This window comes from Tenrec ecaudatus, chromosome 14 (assembly GCF_050624435.1).
Source record: "Tenrec ecaudatus isolate mTenEca1 chromosome 14, mTenEca1.hap1, whole genome shotgun sequence".
NCBI classification, from domain to species: Eukaryota; Metazoa; Chordata; class Mammalia; order Afrosoricida; family Tenrecidae; genus Tenrec; species Tenrec ecaudatus.
The window spans coordinates 37,566,019-37,591,197 of NC_134543.1; the positions used below are offsets into that span (position 1 = coordinate 37,566,019).

Sequence of the window (25,179 nt, forward strand, 5' to 3'; positions counted from 1 at the left end):
ACTAACCATTGCCCCATCCTGCACCGTCTCCACAATCGTTCTTTTGTTTTAACTCATTGTTGTGTCAATCCATCTTGTCGAGGGTCTCCCCCTTTGTTGATGCCCGTACACTTTACTAAGCATGATGTCCTTCTCCAGGGACTGGCCTCTCCTGATGACATGTCAAAAGTACCTGAGACAGTAGTAGTGTGGCAGGGGCCAGACCAATCCAGGGGTACATATGGTAGCCAAGTAACACGGGGGTGGAGGGAGGAAAGGGAAAGGGAAGTACTTGAGACAAAGTCTCGTCACCTTTGCCTCTAAGGCACATTCTGTCTGTACTTCTAACAAGACAGATTTAGTGTTCTTTTGATAGTCCATGGTACTTTCAATATTTTTTCCCCCAACACCAGTGCTGTAATTCCAATACCTTGGTTCTTCTTAGGTCTTCCTTCCTTAATGTCCAACCTTCACATGCATAAGAGGCAAGTGAAGATCCCATGGCTTGGATCAAGCACACCTTAGTCCTCAAAACAGCATCCTTGCTTTTCAACACGTTAAAGAAGTCTTGATTCAGTGTCATAACAGAACTCACAAACCAGCAAGGAAAGGGCTCACACAATTGCGGGGGCTGGCAAGTCCCAAATCCAGAGTTCAGATGGCAGTCGACAGGCTTCTCCCCACTCACCTGGTTGCTGGGGCTGACAAAACCAAATTGGCCTGTCACATGACAGACGATCGGCTCACAAGGCTGGGGAGGCTGGGGAATTGGGGCAGGTGATAGCGCACATGGTCTCCTAAGTCTTGTCTTGAGCAGGTACGGACATACATCTACAAAGGTGTCAAATGGTTGAAAAGAAGTTCTTCCTTGGTGGTCTAAGCGGAGCCCAGTACTGGACTCACATCTCCAGGATAAAATCTTTCCATCTTGTTATGGGTTCATTCATTCATCTTTGTTTTTTTGTGCACAAGTTCAAAATAATTCATACCTAGCACTTCGATTTTGCAATCGGACTTTTGCCCTCAGTTCACTATAGAAACTATATCCTGGCAATTCACAAATATCAGCCAACCTTTTTAACACTTCTTTTTCATTTTACAGTTGCTTTTCTTGCTGCATCTTGAAATTCTTTCCTCCTAAAGTCAAGGGAAATAGAGGAAAGAGCTGGGAGGCAAAGGGCATTTATAGAGGTCTACTAGATAAAAATGTACATGTGCAAATATATTTATATATGAGGATGGGGAAATAGATCTATGTGCCTATATTTATAGGTTTAGTATTAAGGTAGCAAAAGAACATTGGGCCTCCACTCAAGTACTCCCTCAATGCAAGAATACTTTCTTCTATTGAATTAGCATTCTATGATGCTCACCTTCCCAACACAACCACTGAAGACAAAGCCGGTGAATAAGCCAATGTGAAGAAAGCTGATGGTGCCCAGCTATAAAAAGATATAGCGTCTGGGGTCTTAAAGTCTTGAAGATAAACAAGTGGCCATCTAGCTCAGAAGCAACAAAGCCCACATGGAAAAAGCACACCGGTCAGTGTGATCACAAGGTGCCGAAGAGATCAGTTATCAGGCATCAAAGAACAAAAAATCCTATCACTGTGTGCTCACCTTCATGATATGATTGCTGAAGACGAATGAGTGCATACGCAAATGTGGCAAAGAAAGCTGATGGTGCCCAGTTATCAAAAGATATAGTGTATGGGGTCTTAAAGGCTTGAAGGTAAACAAGCAGCCATCTAGCTGAGAAGCAGCGAAGTCCACATGGAAGAAGCACACCAGCCTGTGGGATCACAAGTTGTCGAAGGGATCAGGTATCAGGCATCATCAGAACAAAATATCTTACCATAGTGAATGAGGGGGGAGTGCGGAGTGGAGACCCAAAGCCCATTTGTAGGCCACTGGGTGCGATATGTTGAAAAATACAACTTTCCTCTGGTTCCTAAATGCTTCCTCCCCGTCTTCCCCACCCCTCTCTCACAAATATCATGATCCGAATCCTACCTTGCAAATCCGGCTAGACCAGAGGATGTACACTGGTACAGATAGGAACTGGAAACACAGGGAATCCAGGGCGGATGATCCCTTCAGGACCAGTGGTGAGTGGCGATGCTGGGATGGTAGAGGGAGAGTGGGTTGGAAAGAGGGAATTGATTACAAGGATCTATATGAGACCTCCTCCCTGGGGGACGGACAACAGAAGTGGGTGAAGGGAGACGTCGGACAGGGCAAGATATGACAAAATAATAATTTATAAATTATCAATGGTTCATGAGGGAGGGGCGGTGGGAGGGAGGAGAAAAAAAGTTTGCTTTCCATCTAAGCCCCTGGATCAAATGTACCCCCAAACAAATTGTTTCCTGAAGCCCTGCATACTTCTCTCAGCAACCTTTGATTCTTTTCCATCCCGTCTTACATATCAAATACTACTTTGACATGTGCGCTCCCTAAGGTTGTCTCTGGACAGTCTCTCTCTCGTGAGCCCCGTCCTATACTTTCATTTGCCCACAGGACACGGACTCCTCTGGGAGTGTGACTGTTGACAAACACAATGCGGCCAAACTTGTCAGCTCCTCCACAAAATGTCCTGCATTCCCTTTAAAAATTGGGTTAATTGATGTATGTATATGTATGAACTGTGAAAAGAATTGTATCAGCCCCAATAATTTGTTAAAAAATAAAAAATAATTTAAAAAAAATGAAAAAAAAAAAATTGGGTTAATGAGTCAATATTTTCTGGACTTTCATTTATCATTTACTTTTCTTATTTTCCAAAACTTGAAGCCAGTCATAAATCACCTCCTTGCTGAAGACTGCCATTGCCCCATACCTGCCCAAACACAATCATTTCTTACCTGGTGTCCCTCGCTCTAATTTCTTTCCAGTCCAGTTTATCCTGCTCAATACTGTCCTTTCCACTTAACCAGTGGTTCTTCTTCCTAATGCCGTGACCCTTTAAGACAGTTCCTCCTGTTGTGGTGAGCCTCCCAAGCATAAAATTACTTTTGTTGCTACTTCATCACTGTCATTTTGCTACTGTTATGAATCGATGACCCCAGTGAAAGGGTCGTTCTACCCCAAAGGGGTTGCGACTCAGGTTGAGAACCGCTGCTTGACTAAACAGATGGCTCCGATTATCACACGTCCTGATCAAGAACCACAAATATTTTTATTGTCTCTAGGAGAAATCCCAACCCGTTAGACGACTACATAGAACTTTCTAGTTTGAGCCTGAAGTACAGACTTTTTTCAGTCTTGTAAAGATAACTATTTTCAGTTTCTGTAGTTCAGTGTTTAGGGGTATGGACTCTGGAACCAGATTAGTTTGTCTGAATTCTGACTCTCGTGTAACTCTGGACAAGTTTCGTAATCTCTCTGTGCCTCATTTAAAATCTAAGAATAAAAACCCTTAAAGAGTAATTATGTACATTAAACATTTCGAACAGTGCCTGGGAATTAGCAAGCATTGTTGTGGTTATTATTGCTGTTAGGGGCCACTGAGCCCATTCAACTCCCAGGGACCATTGGAACAGCAGAGTGAAGTGATGCCCAGTCCTGCACCATTCGCACCAGCACGCCTCATCTGCTCCCATGCTTGAGCCCAGCTGCTGCGGCACTGTGTCAGTCTCTAGTCGAGGGTCTTCTTTCTCTCTCTCTCTCTACTGTACCAACCATGATGTCCTTCTCCAAGGACTGGGTCATTCTTGTGCGTCTTGGAAGGCCTTCAGGCATCCATGATATATTCAATTGTCTTTACCAACATCAAAATTCAAATCTATCAAGTCTTCTGAAATCTCCCTTCGTGTCCAGGTTCTACATGCAGAGGAGGTGATTGAAAACACCAAGGCTCGGGTCAGGAACACCTTAGTCTTCAAAGTGACAGCTTTGCTTTTGAACAGTTGTTTGATTTCTTGACTGTTGTTTCCCTAAGTGCTGATTGTTGATCCTAGTAAGATGAAATTCTTGACAACCCCATTCTAGTCTCCATTTAGCACATTACTTATTTGATCCAATTGTGAGAATTCTGTTTTGAGGTATAACCCGTATTGAAGGCTGTAGTCTCTGATCTTTCTAAGTCCTTCAAATCTTCTTCATTCTCAGCAAGGAAGCTTGTGTCATCTGCAAGTTAATTTCCAATCCGGATGTCATGTTCATGTGGAATCTGAACACAGACCAAGAGGTTTGGGTAAGACAAGGGGATGTGGTTTAAAATCAGGAGAGGCCTGCATCGGAGTGGTTTCCTTCCACCATACTTATTGAATCTGCAGGAAGAAAAACATGGCATCATTAGTAAAGGGAGGCTCACCTGTGATGTGCAGATGACACACCCTTCTTGTTAAAGGTCAAGAGGCCTCGAAACACCTAAGAGGTCAAAGACTAGAGCCTTCAGTATGGATTAACCTCAACGTAGAGAAAGCAAAAAATCCTCAAAAATGCACTGGTGCAGCTAAGAGCTTGCAACACAGGGAATCCGGGACAGATGACCCCTCAGGACCAGTAATGAGAGTAGCATACCAGGAGGGGAAGGGGAAGGTGGGCGGAGAAAGGGGGAACTGATCACAATGATTACATATAACCCCCCCACCTAGTGGGAAGAACAACAGAAAAGGGGGTGAAGGGAGTCTGCTGATGATGTAAGATATGAAAATAAGAGGCTAGAAAGGCAGGACTTGGGTCATGATAGTGGGGGTCAGGGGGTGGTGGTGAGGAAGCAAGGAACCAGAGGAATAGTCTGTGTTTCATTGGTGTGATACTATGCCCTGGTTGACTCTTCCCTTCCTTGTGAGAGGATGTTCCATTATCTGCAGATGGGTTTTGGGTCTCTGCTCCAAACCCCTCATTCTCAATATGACTTTTTGTTTGTTTGTAGTCTTCTGATGCTTGGTACTCAATCTCCTCGACACCTCATGATTACACAGGCTGGTGTGCTTCTTCCATATGGGCTTGTTGCCACTCTGCTAGATGGCTGCTTATTCAACTTCAAGCTTTTTAAGACGCTAGATGCTATATCTTTTGATAGCCGGTCACCACCAGCTTTCTTCACCACATTTGCTTACACATCCATTTTGTCTTCATGCTGGAGAGGGTGAGCATCACAGAAAGCCAGGTTGTTAAAACAAAAGTGTTCTTTTGTTGAGGCAGGACTTGAGCAGAGGATGCCAATTTTAATATTTTGGTTTGCCATGCATATTCTACAGCATACTTAATGTTCCCATAACCTTTGAAAAGAACCTCTAAATTTTACCAAAGGAGCTAATGTGGATAGAGTACATTTCCTTTGTTGTGTGTGTGTTTTTATGGTTAACGCAGAATTTTCCCATTTCTTTTCTATTATGATTCAAACTTTGCTGGGTATTTAGCTTTAATTTTTATGGTTTATTATTTTTTTACTTTTATATCTTCTAAAATTAGACTTTAGTGGGGTTTTTTTTGTTTGTTTGTTTTCTGTCATTTAGCCTTTCCACTAAATTTGCTTGTTACTCTTCAAGTATAACCTGTTAGGAGCAGATGAGTGACAGATTCTCTCCTAGCTTCTAATCTATGTTTTCTGGATCCCAAAGCTATTTGATCCAAAGAATCATACAATGGTTTCACTTACCTTTATGCCATATCATAACTGCTTTAGATCATTTTACCTAGTCCTATAATCCAGAAAGGATGTCATCAGAATGCATGTCAATCTTCCTTTTTATAATAACAAGGCCAACATAACACATTTTTAAATAATGATCAAGATTTTTTTTTATTCATTAAGTTTCAGTATCATTACAGAAAATGTTATGGTACAGAGTTGTTTAACATTAATTTTTCTTTGCTCTTAATTTCCACATGAATGCTGGTAACACTAATATCTGTACAAGATCAGTCTTTGATTTTATTTTTTTTTGTTCTGTACAATTTTTAAATGTATTGGTTAAAAAGGCTGTCAGCACTTAAGGAAGCATTTCCCCCCTCCCCCCCAGTTTATTCAAAGAAAAGGTTACTGCCCAAGAGTACTGTGCCACGGGGCTCCTGGGGTGAGAAACCGCCCGGGGTGCTCTGCGGGGCGGTTCTCCAGGAGGTGGGGCAGGCCTCCCCCCAGACGGCCTCTCGTCTTTTGGCACTGTGCACATAAACACGGGAGACGTGATAAAGAACAAGCAAAGGCTCTCTGTAAAGCGGTTATGAAGCGTCCTAAGAAGGGAAATCCAAGTGTTGCCTACGCTAGTATAAATAAGCAGACAGCCTTGATTTAAGAGCATAAGTAGTTGTATTTTAAAGATGAGAAAAACACAAGTTCTGCAGGCACCTACCGCTGTCTACTGAAAGCTATCGCTATCAGACCTAGCACTGAACACACAAAGCAATTTGCAAGAAAGGAAAAATTTGCTTTGATTTAATCAGAATAGAGTTGTCTGTTAAGATTTGTTTTTAGGTGTGTTTTCTTTAAAAGGTATTTAAATTCATTTGAAATATAGTTCAAGATGTTGACTATACAGATCAACTTTTATCCAAATCAGAAAAACTAGCTGTGCCGTTGCATATTACAGGATACAGTCAATGATATGTGGACATGCATCGAAGCTTTCTCCTGAGGGTGAACATCATAGCCGCCCAATGACCATGACGTCCACCACCTCGCCTTTGTGGAGCTCCACGTACTGCTCTGTCTTTGGAGGTAGCATCAACAACCCGTTGGCGCTGCGCATGCTCATCAGGCGGCTGCTCATCTGGTTACCTAGAAAGAGAGGTCTCATTAGGGCAGCACAGGCAGCAATTGGTACCTTTGGAGCTGCTCGGGTGCTTTCCCAAGTGCAATCCTGCAACCGAAGTGTCGGTGGGTCTCTGAGATGCAGAGAGAGGATTCCATTTGCAACCATCTGTTTTAGGTGTGTGCATGACTATCTCCTACCACCTTCTCACTAATACGTCAAAAACAAGCATTAGAATGCTGGCGGACAACACTAAAAGCAGGATTTCGTAGCGCTACGCAAGACGCCGTGGCTTTCTCCATTCAGATAAAAATGATTTGTGTCTCAAAAGACTTTTTGGAGCTATTAAAGCAACAATAATGACTGTGGCAGCAATTACAATTTATTTAGTCTTTACAGAGCACCAAGCATGATAGAAGACCTGAGTCTTGGAAAAGCCAAATAAGATAATATGACCATCGGAAACTTGTCTGTGGTCCTGGTAACTAGTCTAGTTCGTAAGCAATTTAATGCAAGTGTCTTTGATGACTATCAAAGCGAGAGATCAAAGATTGAGGAATTAACTAGAGAACTCTAAATTATTGTTAAACTTAAATTTTACTATATTACCATGGTAAACATATGCCATATGCACTCGTGTATAAGCGGAGTTTTTCAGCACATTTTTAATGCAGTTTTTGTGGTTCAATTAGGTGCCTCGGCTGATATTTGGGTCGGCTTATACTTGAGTAAAGATGGAACATCATAAAACACCATTCCAACATTTTCTACCTGTGTATTTCTGTTACATTAATTACATTTAGCATGTTGTTATTGGTATTCTTTGCCCTTAAACCCATCAGTATTTTGGGTATACTGTAGGATGAGAGGACTGCATTATATGATAATTGGTGTGTGTGATGGCATGGCCATCGTTCCCTTTGTTCTCTACAATTAAAGTTATGCACAGAAGTCAGGAGACGAACAATCTATATATCTGAAAGAACGTTCAGAATTATGCTCTATAATTTTACATTTGTGATTTCCATTGTTCTCTAGATAATAAAGGCAGCGTGGTGACAGAGTGGGTTACATAATGGGAACACAGGCTGGTGGTTCAAACCCACCATTTGCTCTGCGGGAGCAAGCTGCGGTTGCTGCGTCTGTAAGATGGACATCCTCCGACACGCCCTCGGGCAGGTCTACTCTGTCCTGAGGCTCTTAGGAGGAGGAATTGACTTGATGGCAGGCAGTGTGAGTGAAATCTAGAAAATAGGGTTCAGTGAAATAACTCAACTTTCCTTTCCTTTTTCTTTCTTAAAATCCTTGTCTTGTTATTCTGTAATGTTTTTTTATTTCCTTTTTCAAGTTCTCTCTTTTTTTTAAAAAATTTTTTTACATTTTATTAGGGGCTCATACAACTCTTATCACAATCCATACATATACATATACATACATCAATTGTATAAAGCACATCCGTACATTCTTTGCCCTAATCATTTTTTTAAAAATCTTTTTATTGGGGCTTCTGTAATATTCTAGAATCATTTATATTATCTGATCAGTATCATAATTTAAACATTAGGCATACATAAGGAGGGAGATTATATATGTTTGTGTTTAACAGGATGGGTGAATAGGATGTTTCAGGTGTGAATGACTCACCTGTACTCTGTGCCCAAGGCAGTGGTTCTTGATGATGCCAAGTTAGGATACACCGGTGGTATTCTGGACGGGGGTCCAGCTTCACATCACATGACAACTAGAGTGAAGAGAAGGCAATGGGATTACCTAACCATCTCTCAAAACTACACGGTGATGAGAGTAGCGATACCAGGAGGGGAAGGGGAAGGTGAGGGGGTGAAAGGGGGAACCGATCACAATGATCTACATACCCCCTCGCAGCAGGAGAGACAACAGAAAAAGGGGTGAAGGGAGACCGGTCGATGTAAGACATGAAAAATAATTTATAAATTATCAAGGGTTCATGAGGGAGGGAGGTGGGGGGAGAGGGGGAATGAGCTGATACCAAGGACTCAAGTAGAAAGCACATGTTTTGAGAATGATGAGGGCAATAACGGTAAAATGTGCTTGACATGATGGTCGTATGTATGGTTTGCATTAAGAGGTGTAAAATCCCCCAATAAAATGATTTAAAAATCCCAGAAAACTACATGGTGGAAGAGGTTGTACAAATAATACAATGGACAAGGAAAACATTCTTGGCATTCAGTTGTGTCTACCACTGCCATCCCCCAGTGTGATTGTTAGAGCAAGTCCGTGGTTTGGGCTGCTTGGGTGGAGAAAGAGAAAGCTAAGAAGCTGGTGTTCACGGTAAAGAAAAGGGCAGATGGAAATCGTAAGGTCAATTCTAGCATTTGTCCTTAAGCTACTCAACTCTTACTTGATATTAGTTACGTTTGTACTCTCTTAATCCCCCGATGACACAAGTCAAAAGCCAAAACCACTGCTATTGAGCCAATCATGGCTCATAGTGACTCTTTGGGACAGAGGAGACTGCGAATTGGTTTCCAGGACAGTAATCTTTATCAGAGCAGACTGCTACTTTTTACTCCCAAGGAGTGGCTGATGGGTTGGAAGTACCAAGATTTTGATCAGCGGTGGACCGTTCAACCACGGTGCACCAATGCTCTGTATTGACGGAGTAGCTTGGAATTATTCCTAACTTGTTCTGATAAAAATGTCTTCCCACTGTTTTCCTGTGTGTTTTTTTCCAGTACAAAACTTCCAAGAATAGCAAGTTTTCCCCCTCCACTGATAGCACTGACTGGTTTATGGCAGTGTAGTGGGGAAAACAAGTACCGACTGAGAACCAGCCCTCTAGGTTTTATTCCCAGTTTAACTACGAACTGCTTGTATACTCTTATTGTTATGTGAGCAGGTTATTTTGATTTCCTAAGGAGCCTGGATAGCAGGGTGGGTTACATGTTGGGCAGCTAATTGCAAGGTCAACGGTTCAAAACTGCCAGCTGCTTCATAGGAGAAGGACAGGCTTTCTGTTTCATAAAGATTTGCAACCCCAGAAACCACGGGCTGGTTCCAGGCAGCTGTAGACGGTTTCTATGAGTCAGAATGGACTCTGCAGTATGGTGAGCTCTGGGGGGGGGGGGGGGGAGGGGATAAAGTGCCTTCAAACTTGATGATTCTAAATATTTTAATTCTTTTTCCAGCTAATTAAAATATAAATTATTTTATTTTAAAGGAAGATATTCATGTAAATTTGAGAAACCCAAATCAGTTGCATCAAACTGAACTTTTTCATCGCTTTTTTTTTTACAAATAGCTGTGTTTTTTGCAGTAAGACATTAAGTTTAGATTTTTCTTATACTGGAAAGGAGAGCGCTTTGTTAACTAACATGTTTGTTTGTGCACATTAGAGTCCTGGAACTTTACAGCACGTGGCTGGCACTGCCCTGAGACCTACATGCAGGAAGGACAGCGTGTTCTTTCCCCAATGTGAACTCTCGGAGGGCAGCAATTGGCCTGCTCACTCTTTCTGTAACGTCACTGATCAATTTTAAATAATTCAACAAAACAATCAGAGGACTGATCTTTGTCTTCTGATGACTTTTTCTATTTATTCAAATTTGGACAGTCCCGGGGGCTAGGACTGCTTCTTATGACTGTCTTCTTAGCACCTAGAAGTCACTCAAGAGAAAAACTGCATTATTTGGTGCTGTATTACATAACATGGTCTATAGGTAAACATCTGAAGGAGGAAAATCAGGTTAAAAATAGGAGACTAATATCCTTCCTTCTTTCTCCTACACATTTTGCACAAAAATTCTCAAGGAATCCTCGCGTAATCAATTAATTGCAAATACAATGTGATAATGTTACCATAGAATGAATTATATGGTCCAGAAGGATGCCCTTCTTAAGGATCTTGATTAAAGGGTTCACAGGAACGGTGAGAACAGCCTGAATCTTACAGGACGAGTAAGGAATTTTCCAGGCATGTAAAGGAAATGCTGGAATTGCGAGGAGGGGACCTTCCAGGAAGGAAAAGTACAGGTACACAAAAGGGACTTAATGTTTATCCTGGAAGTAGCAAATGGCATGGTGTGGCCAGAGGAGAGGAGGGGAAGCAGATGAAGTGGGAGAGAAAACTGAGGCTTTGGGATAGAGCGCCTACTATGTGCTTTCTTTATATAGGAGGGGAGTAAAAAAGTATGACTACAAAATCACACCGAAATATCACACTACGAAGTTATTGTTTCTCAGCCTGAACGCTGTGTTCCCATCTCTGCAAGGCGACCCTGAAGAACGCTGTGCTCTTTGAAGTGAATGGTGTGAAAGCCACGGTCTGCCATCTGGGAGAGGCTCAACTCAGGTTCCTTTCAAAGGCTTTTGAGTTTAGGGGAACTAACAGGAGGTGGAGCACTGGTGGGTGTATTACTGATGTGGGTGTAGGTGGCTGACGTACACAGGAAGGTAAAGCAAACTCTGAGGCAATTGCGAGGACCAGGCGGTCTGCAAGGAGACGCACAGGAGGCTTGATGGCAGCCAGGTGGAGGTGGTCAGTGGCACAGTACAGGGAAGAGAGTCGGTGAGAAAACAGAGGCCCCAACAGAGAGGGGGTTATGTTGGGTGGAGGCCCAGGCTGATAGGCCAGAGGTCCTGGGGGTGCTGGAGGTCGGACTCTTTTGACGTCTGGTCCCAAAGAATAGGTCGAGACTTAGGCAAGCTGTTAGTACGACGTGGCGGGCTCAGGAGAATAAAAGTGGTGAACAGAGCAGTGCAGGAGGCTCTGGTGGGATAGTAAAGAAATGGATTATTAAGGCTATTCTTCTGTGGAGACGCTGGGCAAACAATTCTATTCAATTAGTGCTAGAATTGTGCTCCTGACTATCACAGGAAATCAAGTATTTCAACTCTCACCATAATTGACCAAGGAAACAGCTAATATATTTATTCTGAACTAATAATTGCCAGAGAATGGCATTTTTGGGTTCTGATCCTTTAAGATAACAGAGCGTTGCCCGCCCCACAGAATGGCTACCTCAGAGTCCAGTCGTGTGTTTATCACAAGCAGCACTTAACAGCCGGTGACCCTTCCCAAAGAGGCAACAGAGGCAGTAAGGACGGCAACCATTTTGGCTGAACTGTTCAGGGACAATAGTACTGAGGGATATTGTTAAGCTACAGAATTCATATGTTCAGACATTGCCATGGAGTTCAAGGCAGTGAATGGGGCTATGTTCTAAAGTTGGTGATGGTTGGCCCCGGATCCAAGATGCTCTGCATCTTTCTCAGGGCAGGCACAACAAAGAGGCTTGCAGGTGACCACGGCTGACACAGGATTCCCTGGAAGTCAACTGAGCAGTTATTCATAGCACAGACCCGACAACATTCCACATCGTGTGAGCTGTGAGAAGGAAGAGGTGGCAGTGATCTGTGGGGCTAAACAAAGAGGCAACTCGCCCAGCGCACTGGTGACCCGTCTGGCTGCCTTGGGGGCACTGCTCTTGGGAGGGAGGAGTTGGGCGGATTTGTGAGCTCGCTCTCAACTCTGAGCTTCTGAGAACAATGTAGTGTGTGTCAGTCTGGTCACAAGGGCACATCCAGTCATGCTTGTCAGGATGGACAGAAGGCTACCACTCTACCAGTCTCAAGAGATGGTGGATATTAAAACAGGAGTTTTGAAAAGTCTAAGAGAAACCCTTTTTCTCATAAAAATGTAAGTTTTTGTTTCCTAAATCTAGCAAATATGAAAATAATGAGTAGTATTAGTTTAAATGCCTAGATTTAAGCTTTCCAGCTCTGACCTGCTAATTTGAATAAACTGCTTTTTGCTGGTTCATACATTTTTATATATTATTTTTCCATTTAATTTCAAATAACACCATCATGATGTCAATTTGTTTTCAGATCCACTTAGCTGAACCTTTTGCTGAAAGAAAAAATTTCATTAGGTACACAAAATCCCAGTACTTAGGTCAAAATTAAGAAAAATACCTAAAGCCTAGATTTTCTTAATATTTTTAGCTATCTGTTCTTAGACTAATATTTAATATTTCCTCCCTTCTATGGTTTATAAGTTCTTGTCATCAATTAATCAGAGCATTCTGTCACATCTAAATTTATTTCAGAACACTTAAAGAATGATGACTTGGCATTATAGCTTATACTGCCAAGAAAATTGGTAATGCAGAAAGTATGTAATATAATTAGTTCAATAAATCAAATTGAAGTTAGTGTTGGTGAAGGGGATTCTTAATTTCCAAACAACTTTCACCATAAGTATACTTCCTTGACCTTAATTGTCCTATAGCACTTGGTAATGCAGTAGTTAAGTGCTGGCTGCTCATTTAAAGCTTGGCAGTTTGAATCTACTAGCCGCCCCATGGAATACAAAAGAGGCATTCTGCTTCCATAAAGATTACAGGTTTAGAAACCCTATGGAGAAGCTCCACTTTGTCTGATACAGTCAATATGAGTGACTATTGATTTGAAGGCAACAGGTTTGGTTGATTTTGGTTTACGTTGTCCTGCATCATCTTTCCTCTTCAATCAGCAGGGTCAATTTCCAGCCCCTTGATCATCTTTTGTTGAATTATGTAAAATTGATCAGTGATGTTACGAAAAAGTGAGCAGGCCAATTGGTGCCCCCTAAGAGTTCTCATTGGGGAAAGAACATGCTTGTCCCTTCCTGCATGTAGGTCTCAGGTTAGGACGGTGCCAGCTCCATTCTAATTACCCGTCCTCTCCTGAGCATCCACGCAAATTCCTAAACCTTGCTCTACGGCCTTCCACATGGACTTCCAGCTGGAGAAAGCAGTCTGTTGGCGAAGTGAGGAAAGATTGTAGAAAAGGAATAAATGATTCCCTTCCCGCCTCCTGGGTTTCTGTCATGAAGGGTGCCATGTAAGCACATGTTCCCTCAAAGCTGATAAAAATCCTAGATATGTGTTTTGGACAGTTAGAAAATTACACTCTTAATTGTTATCAGGTTTCAATTTTAGTTTCTGGTCATTAGAAAACATTACCCTGGCTTTGATGATGGTTGGCCGCGGATCCAAGATGCCCTGCATCTTTCTCAGGGCAGGCACAACGAAGAGGTTGCAGGTGACCACGGCTGACACAGGATTCCCTGGAAGTCAACCAAGCAGTTATTCATAGTACACATACGAAAACATTCCACGTCGTCTGTCTGCCTCTTTCTTCACAGGGAGTGATGGACACAACTAATCACTCTTCTAAAGCATTTTGGAATTCAAAACACGCGAGAATATAGCAAGAGTCAATCCAGTGCCAGCTCTGAAGCCCAGAGATGCCTGAAGCTGTTTAACATTATTGCAGCAGAAATAATTTTGTTTCGCTTTCCCTCGGGACCATGCATTTAAAGCCATTAATAATTTTGAGAAATTTTCAAGCCATTTAAAGGTCCTTTTCATTTACATACTATATTTTAAAATGCTTTAAATTACCATAGTAATACCTGTTCGATACACACACACACACATACACAAAGAAAATAAAAGCAAGTATAAAGAAATATTATCCACAATCCATGCCCGAACAAGGAAATTTCCTTACAATTTAAAAATGGATTTATTTGGATAGCTTGGATTCCTCAAATTCTTTTTTTCCCCCGTTTCTTTTCATAACTTCAAAAGAAACGTATTCTTCAAGTCCTTTGTGCGCTAAATAATTTGTTTTTAAATAAAAAGAAATCTTAGAAAAATTTGTAATCTTAAAATTAGAAAAAAATTTAAATAAATAGGACTTGTAGGTGAATACCAAATTCTTTTAAAGTTTTAATTTAAGAATTTGAGGGGTCCAAATATATTTATCGAGGCACAAATCTGGATGTGTGATGCACTTCGAGGGCAGGCAGGTGGCTCAAGAAGAAAGGACCATGGAGGCTCTCTGACCCCTGCCACGTGCCACGGGGGTGGGGGGGTCGCATGTGGCCACTGTGCTGTTCGTTGCAGAGGCAGTGAGCTTTATTTTGGTGCCATGTATGTATTCACTGGAGGTGGAAAATAACTATTAGATTTTTAGGCTAAGACTTAATTAAACAGATGGGTATTGCAAATATAGCAATATTTTGGCACTTCGTTCGGTCTATGAAGGGGGCTTCAAAACGTTAGTGGGAAAATTCCATTATCTTTTCATTTCATTTTTCCACAAACTTTCTGAAGTCCCCTCAGACTGTTTTCAACTTTCCCTAACCAACACATACCCAGATTTGTTCTAGGAGAAGACATTTGGATTCTTAAATTGTTTTTTAACTTTGATAGAGCTTGTTATTAAAAAATTTTCACCTCTTAAGAGCATTTGATTTTATTCTCAAATTTTAGACATTTCTGGCTATGTGTGTGAGTGTGTGAGAGTATGGATAACATTTCCTCACCCGTATGTGAACTTTCTCAACTTTTTGTGCTGAGTAATTGTTACTAGGATACTTTTAAAAATTTAAATCCTGTAGTACTAAGACTTTATATTCTATGAATTATGTGGATGAGAATAAAACAAAACAAAACTAGAAGGATAGACACCAGAAAGTGGCCAATAGTGATTATTTCTAGGTAGAGGGAATTACAGATAACACTTTTAATCCTTACGCTTACATATTTCCTCAACTTTTTGGAACCAATTATGTATTACTATAGTCAGTTCAACGGCTTAGATAAATAAATAGCTACAAAAAATTTCAAACTATTTTAAAAACGAGTAAGGCCTTTCAGTGTGGGTACTGCAGGGAAGCAGAAATCCACTCGTGAAGTCTGAGACCTTCCACACGGCGGGAGGGATGGGGGGGGATTTTGCTCACCCTGCAATCAGAGAGTGGGCAGTTGCTGCCCCCTCTTGGTTCTTTCAGGCTGAGCAGAGAAAATGTCAAATTAATTAATAGTGCCACCATGAAAATGCATTATCTAACTTCTTTGGCAGATTACCAACATGCCAGTCAAAATGACAGAATTTGCTCCTGGTGTAAATCCCTTTTTATCACATCCACTGACGGCATGTAAGCTCAGTGATACCCTCTATAGATAAATAAATAGTTCCTTCTGGGCAAAACCCAGGGAGGAAGAGGAGCCTATTTCTTTGCAGGATTGTTTTCAGAGGACCTGTCTAAGGTAGAGCTGCATTTAGATAAATTTTGGGGACTAATTTACATGTCCTCTGTCTTATAATTTTCTATCTGACTAGAAGTCTGATCTCTTTCATGCTTACAAATAAAGGTTAGAAAATATTTTGAACTTCAAAATTCTTCCACCTGCTTATCTTTATCTTTATGTTCAGATTTGTTCTCTAAGATAAAAAGCAAATAAATATCTCAAAGTAACCAGATTTTTGAATTTGAAAGGAATAAGTACATTATTTTCTGAAGGGAGCAGTGTCCAACAAACAAGGGATAGGCTACTGCTAGAGGCCAGAGGGCAATTTTAATAGTTTTAGTAAAAAAAAAAGAAAAGCAAGAGACACACAAAAAGTTAAACTGTTTTAGTGATGGCTTTGAATGCATGACCCTCAGAAAAGTAGAAATAAAAATGTGAATTTGGCAATCTTTACAAAATGAACCACTGTGCTGTCCTAGATTCTAAACCACTGAGTTGGATTTGGCTGGGATGCACATTTCCTGTCACCTTGCTCTCTGTTCCTCCACCCCAAGTCTGGCGAGCTACCTTTGAAATTTTTGTATGGGTAATTGAAAGTCCTGTCATCCTTTGGCACACTAGTTGGAGGTAATGGGGCTGCCAACTGATCAATTCAGATAAAGGACCTAGTGATAGCTAAACATCTTTGGGTTGGGAAAGCACTTTGAAACATACTAATTGACTTTGATAGTAACCCCATGAAACAGACCAGATTCCCATTTTATGGCTGGAGAAAGAAGTGAAGTGACGCCCAGTCACAGAGGTGGCAGGTGGTCACGGTGGGACTTGAGCCGTTCAGACTGCAAGGCAAGTGCTCTGATAGGGGACTAGCCATGGGCTAAGTCCCAAAAGACTTTGGTTATTTTTCTAGAAAAAGCAGAAGAAAACATCCATGATTCTTACCTGGTAGTGCAAAGATTATTTTTCTTACACCATCAATATCCAAAGTTGCAAATGTTGTTGGCAGACTACAGGGGGGGAAAAAAAGGTTATTTGGGGGTGATTGCTAAGTCCTATGAAGAGTTAAATTCAGTACCCCGTGTTCTTGTTGTGTGACCACCCACACAGATCACTGGACATATTGCTGACTGGCCTTTAATCCTTTATACCACGAAGTGTTCTAAGAGTAGTTACATAAATTTGAGTTTAGTATCTTCTTCTTTTACAAAGATCCACACTTCCTGTTCTGTAGATGATTTTTAATTTTCATCCTGTCCATGCTATTAGTGTCTAATTACTAGAGATTTTAACAATCATCCAGTTGTCAGAGACCGACAGATCATACAGTGTATGAGGTTCTGCTCAAGATAAGCATTTCTTAACATTGTCAAATCAGAATCAGTGGGGGAACATAAAAGTACTCCTCCCTTATCTGAAAGAAGTTTCTTGAAATATGAAAATAAATAAAAAATCATTCTTAGAACTAAGTTAAAGAAATAAGACATTTTAGAATACACTCAAATTCTACTTCTGCAAGACACTGACAGAACCCTTATTGTGGGGGGTGGGGAGTGGGGAGAGATGAGCGGCATGCAGGGGAGGAGAGCTGAGGAGAGATGATTTATTTCAGTTGCATACCCTTTCTGCAGCGCTCCAGGGACATTTTCATGACATTAATGATGAGTAAACAATGAAGAGTATTTAGGAAATACTGTAATTTCCATATAGCTAGAAAAATGATCCCTTTAAGCATCTGAATTGTTTTATTTTTTCCAGTTTTGCAAACTTGATTTTTCCGAAATAAATTACTCTCTTATGACTTTTAAAAAGAGAATGACGACATTACCATGGTTTTGATGATTTTCAGCCACTGTTATAAACTCATTCTACTCTATTAGAATTTAGTGACAACAGGTCCCAAGTACATTACAGATTGTTTTCACCTATAAACTATGACCCCACACTGTTGTATCTAAAATTCTTAATTTTGTGCTTGTTTCTTTCTTCTAATTATTTTTTTCTGTTGTTTCTCTGAATGTTTATCTCCAGCCTTAACGCTGGCTTTTTAGGCTTGCGAACCAGACAGAACTAGGAACAGTACTGCAATTACAGTGATGGTCATAGAAAATACTATTTTAAAAAGTAATATCTATGTGCTATATCTATGAACTCATTTGAGTCTAACAATCCCATGAGATAGCACTTCTTGCTCCATTTTATAGATGAGGAAATGGATCATGAGGGAGATTAAGCAATTTGGCCCAAATCACTCAGCTATTAGGTGAGGGAGCAAAGATTTGAACTGAGGTCTTTCTGATGCTGTGGCTCATATTTGGGTAAGACGCGCACAGCGTGAGCACTGAAATATTGGCCTATGGACGGTGTGACATCTATTTTGTCTTCTCCAAAGCCTTTTGCTTACTTCCTGATTCTCTGCTGTGATTTAGAAAAGGGACACTGTCGCATCCATTTATGGATCTGTTGTCTGGCAATGTCACTTCTGTGATGAAAATAATCTCTAAGACATGACCTTGACAGCTACGGTCATCATAGATGACCCCTAACAACGGTGGGCTGGCACATTTGGTTGATAATATTTCAAATGTTTGTTTCTAGTATCACTAACTCTAAAATAAGAAAAAAAAGCATTTTGAATGCAATCTATGTGGGAAGAGCAAAGCTAAATTGTACTTGAGCTTTTTATATTTCTTTTGTCCTCCCATTAAGTAACGATTACTTTTCAATTCTTACTTTTAGACAAGTATAAAGCTCTGGCAATTAAATGAAGCCCATTTAAACTTCGAAACCACTTTCTAATAGCAAACCATCACACAGATGAAAGGAACAAGGAAGAATGCAGAACATTCTTTCTTACGTATTTAAAGCCAGCTTAAATCAGAAGGCTGAGCACCTTCTGCATCTGGCAGACAGGGAATGTAATACTGCTAAAGACACTCATTTAAAAGGACTGCATTACAGCAAAACATGTTCAACATTGCTATGTCACGAGAGTCCTGTTTTGTTTAGACTCTGGAAAGCCACTTCCTGGGATTCATCACCCATTGCTCACTCTTCTCTGGACACACCGATGCCTGTAAGCTCTGAATGGAGGCACAGTGTTGGGGCGCTAAGGCAGGAGAATACACAGTAGGAACTGAAGGCGCTTCAAAAGCTGAAACAAGCTGTAAACAAGACTGCAGAAAGAGTGTCAACATCATAAGGGCTGAGATTATTTTAAGGCATAAAAGTTACACAAATACTTTTCTAGAGGGAGGTCAAGAAATGTTAGGTTCCTCCCCACTGCACAGAGTCCGTTCCATTCTCAGTTTGTTTCAGATGGTATAAAAAACGAGGATGACAAGGTTTTTTGAGTGCCTGTAGCACTCTATTGTTTTAAGAAACAGTAGAATTTTAATGACGATGTAAATTCAACAATCACAAAAGGTCCTTGGCAGTGGCAGCTAAACTGCCACACTGCAGGGTACTACAGAACATAATGTCAAGAATTCTAAATGAAATGAAATCAAATCAAATGTAGGAACTGCTTTAGCAATTAACTCTAAACGTACACAGGCAAGACACAGAGGTAAAGCCTGATACTTTTCCTTGACAGTAAGTCCCTAATCAAGCAGGGATTTAGAAGGGGCGGCTTGACACTTAGAAGTCTTCTGGAGTTTGCTGCTGATTCCCAACTCTCTCTTCTTACAACTGGGAGATCCTCACTCTGCTCCCTTTGCATGCACAAACAAGAGCATACTGGGCAGTACAACACTGTGACTGGCGTCTCCGGCAGGGCTGCTCACCCAGACACGGAGGTTCTCCGTGGGGCATCAAAGCTTCACGGAGTGACAGAGATAGGAGCAGGCAGACCATTCCTAAAGACAGGGTGTCATGTTTCACCCACTCCACTGTTTGGCCTTCTTTGAAAATTTACAATGCACAGTAAAAGCTCCATGAGCTTCCTTGTGGAGGTTATTCGTTTGAGAATAGGTGTTAAGATTTTTGCATATGTCATTTTCACTTATGAGATATTCTTCCCGAAACAAAATCAGACCCTAATGATGTCCGTAGGTCTAACTTCTTGTCGGTGGCATATAATGGAGAGAATGGAGCTAGTGAAACGTCACTTGGGAAGCATGTTTCTAAACAGGTGGCCCACTTGCTTCAGTGAGTCCACAGCATGGGAGGGAAATCCAGGAGGGAGAAGTAGATGGCCTTGTTTCAATAAAGGCTTAGCAATCAAATACAACTGTAGACTTCCCTTGGAATCCTAATTGAAACAAAAACAAATAGAAAAAGACATTTTCCTTGATATTTGGGGAAAATTTGAATATGGTCACGGTATTAGATGATATTAACCTTTTGTGTGTGTGAGAATAATAATGATGAGGTAATATCACCATGATTACATAAGATAAAGCCACTATTATTCCTAAATGTCACCTAGGATTTGCCTTAAAACAAGCCAGCCCTCTCCCTCTCCCCACCAAGGTAGTGAGTGGGTGGGGATTAATTTTCAAAAAGGTATGAAAAAAAAGGTTAACAGTTAATAAAGCTGGATGATGGAAACACTGTGTTCCCTATTTTCAGTCTAAACTACTTGGAGAGACAATGAGAGGAGAAAGAAAAGGAATTAGGAATGGGGAAGGAAAGGGAAGAAAGGGTTAGAAAGTGGCTTTCCTTTGTTATGGCAGACCCAGTGATTCATAAGGAAGATGAATTCCCATTTCAGGTAGGAGTTGTTTTGAACAAAGAGTTCTAATATTATTTCTTTTCAAAATTAGGATACTCTATTATAGAACATGTTATCAATCATTTAAATATTTGTTAGTCAAAGCAAGCCAGACAAACCCCGTACTAGAGAACAAGATAATTTTCATACCCTGGTTTCATAAAAACCCTGCCAAAATGGATCTGAGCATGAAGATCAATGTCCAGCACCTGCTTGAGATAGTCCTGCAAATAGGAAAGATCATCACTGTATTTGAACATTTTAATATCAGACTTTTAAAACCTTAAATGAAAATAAAACAAATACTTAAGCTTGAAATGAAAAGCAATAGTTTTCTTAGCTCAGTGATGTGGATTTGCTTAGAACAAAAGATTTTTTCATGTATTATTCAGTAAGTATTTATGGAGCACCTGCTATCTGTGGAAGACCATGGGAGGTGCTAAGGGGTGTGGCCCTGAACTGAAGAGACAATGTCCCTGACCTCAAAGAAAGTGCCTTCTGTGGGAGGCGTTAGATGAATACACATTATTTGCTGGGTTATTATCTCTCCGTAAAGACAGGATCTTGTCTGGGAAAGGAGGGCAAGAAGTGTTTCTTAATTAGTTTACATGAACAGGGAAGCCATAGGTATGTATCATACACTATTCTGTTTAATGGACTTAAAACAACATAAATATTTTGTGAGAAGAGACTAGGTCTTTACTCAGCCATCAAGTGTAAATGTCAAGTAAGATGCAACACAGCTTTAATTTAAGGAGGGAACTCTACAACAGAAGGTCTAGAGAATTTAGTTGTTCCAACTTAACATTCTGCTCATAAAACCATAATCAATCAATGGTTACAAGCAAACCAGAATGATTTGACAAATTCTGATCTTTGTGAATGAATGGCAACACAGTATTGTAAACATACAGAAAAACAAAACATCAAAAACTCTAGGTCTTGCCTCTAGGTCTGTTACTGAATTCCTTATTCATTAATTCACATTGAGTTAGTATAGTAATATGCCCCAAATTTGAATACTGATACTTTGATAGAGATACTTTATTTTAGCCTGTCTCCTTCTCTTTGTTTGTTTGTATGTTTCCTTCTTTCGTGACTTCAGCCAACAGATTTCTCACTTGAATGACTGACGTAGGTCTCCCTGCCAGTTTTGTCCTCTTAGAATTCTCCATACACTATTTATTAACAGTGATCTTCCGAAAACAAATCTGACCAAGTAACGATATAATCACCACCTGGTTCCCAATAAACGTTTCATCTTTTAAGTACAGTATCTAACATTCTTGTACGTTTAAGCTCCATTTCCCCAATCACTGCTCTCCATCACCACTCAACCCATTTCCCATCCAGCCCTACTCCTCTCCTAATCCCTCTTCTCACGCTCCTGTTAGACTTTCAGTTTAGTAAGGACTTTTGACTCCTGGCCTTTTGGAATCTTCTTTCTTTTGCTCAAAATACTTTTTCTTTCTAGTCTCCTCTTTCCACTCCGATCCTTACCTCATTCATCTTCTTGGATTCACCTAAATTCTCAAGGCTGGATCATTTATTTTCCAAGATGATCTTATTAGATAGGACACATTTAGAATATCTGCATTTTCCTGATGAATGACACTTTTATCATTAACTGAATGTCCCTTATCTTTACATCTAACAATGTTTCTTATCCTACTTTTCTGTGATCGATACACCAGCTAACTTTTGGCATAGCTTTCTTTTAATCTTTATCTTCTAACTGTTTCATGCCTCTTTATATGAGGGGACTTAAAAAATTCATGAAGGGGGGAGGAAGAACGAAACTTAGGTGAAGGGACACATGTAAGGCATGAAAACAATAATATCTGATAAGTTATTAAGGGGTCACGAGGGTGAGAGGGGGAGGGGGGAAAAGGAGCTGATACCAAGGGCTCAAATAGAAAGTAAATGTTTAGAAAATGATGATGGCAGCATATGTACAAATATGCTCGAATGTTATAAGAGCTGTAAGAGCCCCCCAATAAGATGATTAAAAAAAATCATGACCAAAAGATTAAAAATAAATAAATAAATAAAAATAAAGACAAGGATGGCAAAACTTAAAAAAAAAACATTATAGTTTAATTCCATTTTCCATAAACGTTTTGAAGCCTCCTCATACTTATGCTGTAGGCAGCATAATTAATATTTTTTTAGAAAATCAAGAAAAGTCATTTTTAATGGAAGTACTTAATCCATTTAATTAATATGGTACTGTTATATTTGAATCTTAAACTGTCACCATCATAATTTGTGTTCTATTTGTCACATATTTTTGTTTTCATGTATCTTTTTTTAATTATAATTTTTTCTTGTATCCTTTCTTTTCTATTAGCTGGTTATTAATGCATTTGTGTATTGTTCTTTTAGTGGTTGTTCTGAATATTACAACATACACCCATGATTACAGTTTACCCTAATCTGGTAAGTTTTATCACTTCTATGGAAACTGCAAGAACCTTAGATTATTTCCATTCATTCTTTCCCCACTTTTTTTGTTCTATTGTTGACGTATATCATCTGTGTGTGCATGTACGTGAATGAGGGAGCTTCAAAAAGTCTCTGGCAAAAATGAATGAAAAGATCCTGGAAATTTCCTACAAACATCTTTACTCCTCATATATGGAGTTCCAGGTGCCATGATGGTTTCACCCCATGAAAGAAAAGATGTGGTGATTTCATGTAAGGATTACAGGCTAAGAAACCCTATGGGGTGGTTCTGCTTTGTCAAATAGAGTTGCTATGAGTCAGTCACAGCATACAAAAAGTATGGGCATGCATATATTTATATAAAGCCTATTTCCAGCATCTATTTACATATTATATATACTCTCTACATATACCATGTAGTTCATAGGTGTTTTGTTGTCAGGCGCTATTGAGCCAGTTTTAACACATAGCAACTTTATGTACAACTGAACAAAACACTGGCCTGTCTCCTGTGCCATCTTCCCAATTGTTATGTCTGAGCCCACTGTTGCAGGCCCTGTGTCAGTTCATTTCTTGGTGGTTTTCTTCTTTTTTGGCTGAGCCTCTACTTTAGCAAACATGAGGTCTTTTCCAGGGACTGGTCTCTCCTGACAACATGTCCACGAAAGGTGACATAAAATCTCATTCTTGCTTTTATGGAGCATTCTGGTCAGACATGCTCTCAGACAGACTTGCTTATCATAATTTAAAGACATCAATTCCTCTCCAGTCTTCTTTATTCATTATCCAGCTTTTGCATGCACATGAGGCAACCGAAAACCCCAGGTGTATCTCAGTCCTCAAAGTGACAGCTTTGTTCTTTAACATTTTATCGAGTCTCGTGCTGCAAACATGCCCAATGTCCAACACTGATGTCTTCCCTTTCCCCCCCTTTCTTTCCAACACTGATTTCTTGTCTGCTGCTTCTGTGAGTTCTGCTTGTGGGTACAAGTAAAATGAAATAGTTGAAAAATTCCAATCTTTTCTGTTTATCATGATGTTTTCTGTTGGTCCTGGTATGGGGATTTTTTTTTTTTTCATATTGAGGATTGTAGGAAAGCTTATTCACAAGCTTTGATCTGCAGAGGACACAGCCATGCTTGCTGAAAGTGAGGAGGAATTGAAGCACTTGCTGATGAAGATCAAGGATTACAGCCTTCAGTATGGTTTACAAATCAATGTAAAGAAAGCAAAAATTCTCACAACTGGAACAATAAGTAACATCATAATAAATGGAGAACAAATTGAAGTTGTCAAAGATTTCGTCTTGCTTGGATCCACAATCAATGCTCATGGAGGCTGCAGGCAAGAGATCAAAGGACACACTGCATTAGGTAAATCTGCTGCACAAGACCTCTTTAAGGTGTGGAAAAAACAAGGATATTACTTTGAGGACTAAGGTATGTCTGACCCAAGGCATGGTATTTTCAATGGTTTCATATTCATGTGAAAGTTGAACACTGAATAAGGACTAAACTGTTGTATCAGCAAAGAATATTGAAAGTTCCACAGACTGACAGAAGAACAAACACACCTGTCTTAGAAAAAATATAGACAGAATGTTCCTTAGAGACAAGAATAGTGAGACTTTGTCTTCCGTACTTTTGATACTTTATCAGGAAAGACCAGGTTCAGGAAAAGGACATCATGCTTGATAAAGTGGAGAGGCAGTGAGACAGAGAAAGGCCCCCAATGAGATGATCCTGCCTCCAATCTTGATGCTGCATTCTTCTCCACATCTTACCTTCTGCGATTCTTTGCTTAACATACAGATTGAAGAACAGTGAAAGGATACAACCCTGACTTACATGCTTCCTGATTTTAAACCACGTATGTTCTGTTAGAATGACTGCCTCATGGTCTGTGCGCAGGTTCTGTAAGAGCACAGAAAAGTGTTCTGGAATTCCCATTGTTTGCAATATGATCCATACTTTGTTATGAGTCACACAGTCTAACGCCTTTGCAGTCAATCAAACACAAGCAAGCAGCTTTATGGTGTTCTTTGCTTTCAGCCAAGGATCCGTCTGACATCAGCAATGATGTCCCTTATGCCATGTCCTCTTCTGCACATAGCTTGCATTTCTGACAGCTTTGTCAATGTACTGCTGCAATCATGTTTGAATTATCTTCAGCAAAATTTTACTTGCATGTGATATTGATGGTATTGCTTGACAGTTTCCACATTCTGTGGAGCCACCTTTCTTTAGAATGAGCATAAATACAGATCTCTTCCAATT

At 40.3% G+C, this 25,179-nt stretch overlaps 1 protein-coding gene across 10 annotated transcripts in view; it reads right to left on the bottom strand.

The window, feature by feature from the left end:
• Nucleotides 1-5,743: 5,743 nt before the first annotated feature.
• Nucleotides 5,744-25,179, bottom strand: part of GPHN (gephyrin) — a 634,470-nt gene continuing 615,034 nt past the window's right edge. For 4 of the 10 annotated variants that reach the window (XM_075530856.1, XM_075530857.1, XM_075530855.1 and 1 more), the window contains 5 exons: nt 20,609-20,682; nt 16,690-16,754; nt 13,669-13,772; nt 8,324-8,420; nt 5,744-6,705 (listed from right to left, as the gene is read on the bottom strand). In XM_075530856.1, the coding sequence (XP_075386971.1) occupies nt 6,572-6,705; nt 8,324-8,420; nt 13,669-13,772; nt 16,690-16,754; nt 20,609-20,682 (474 nt within the window). In that variant the 3' untranslated portion in view covers nt 5,744-6,571. The remainder of the gene's footprint in view (nt 6,706-8,323; nt 8,421-13,668; nt 13,773-16,689; nt 16,755-20,608; nt 20,683-25,179) is intronic. The other 6 variants (XM_075530862.1, XM_075530859.1, XM_075530858.1 and 3 more) reach the window with 3 other exon arrangements.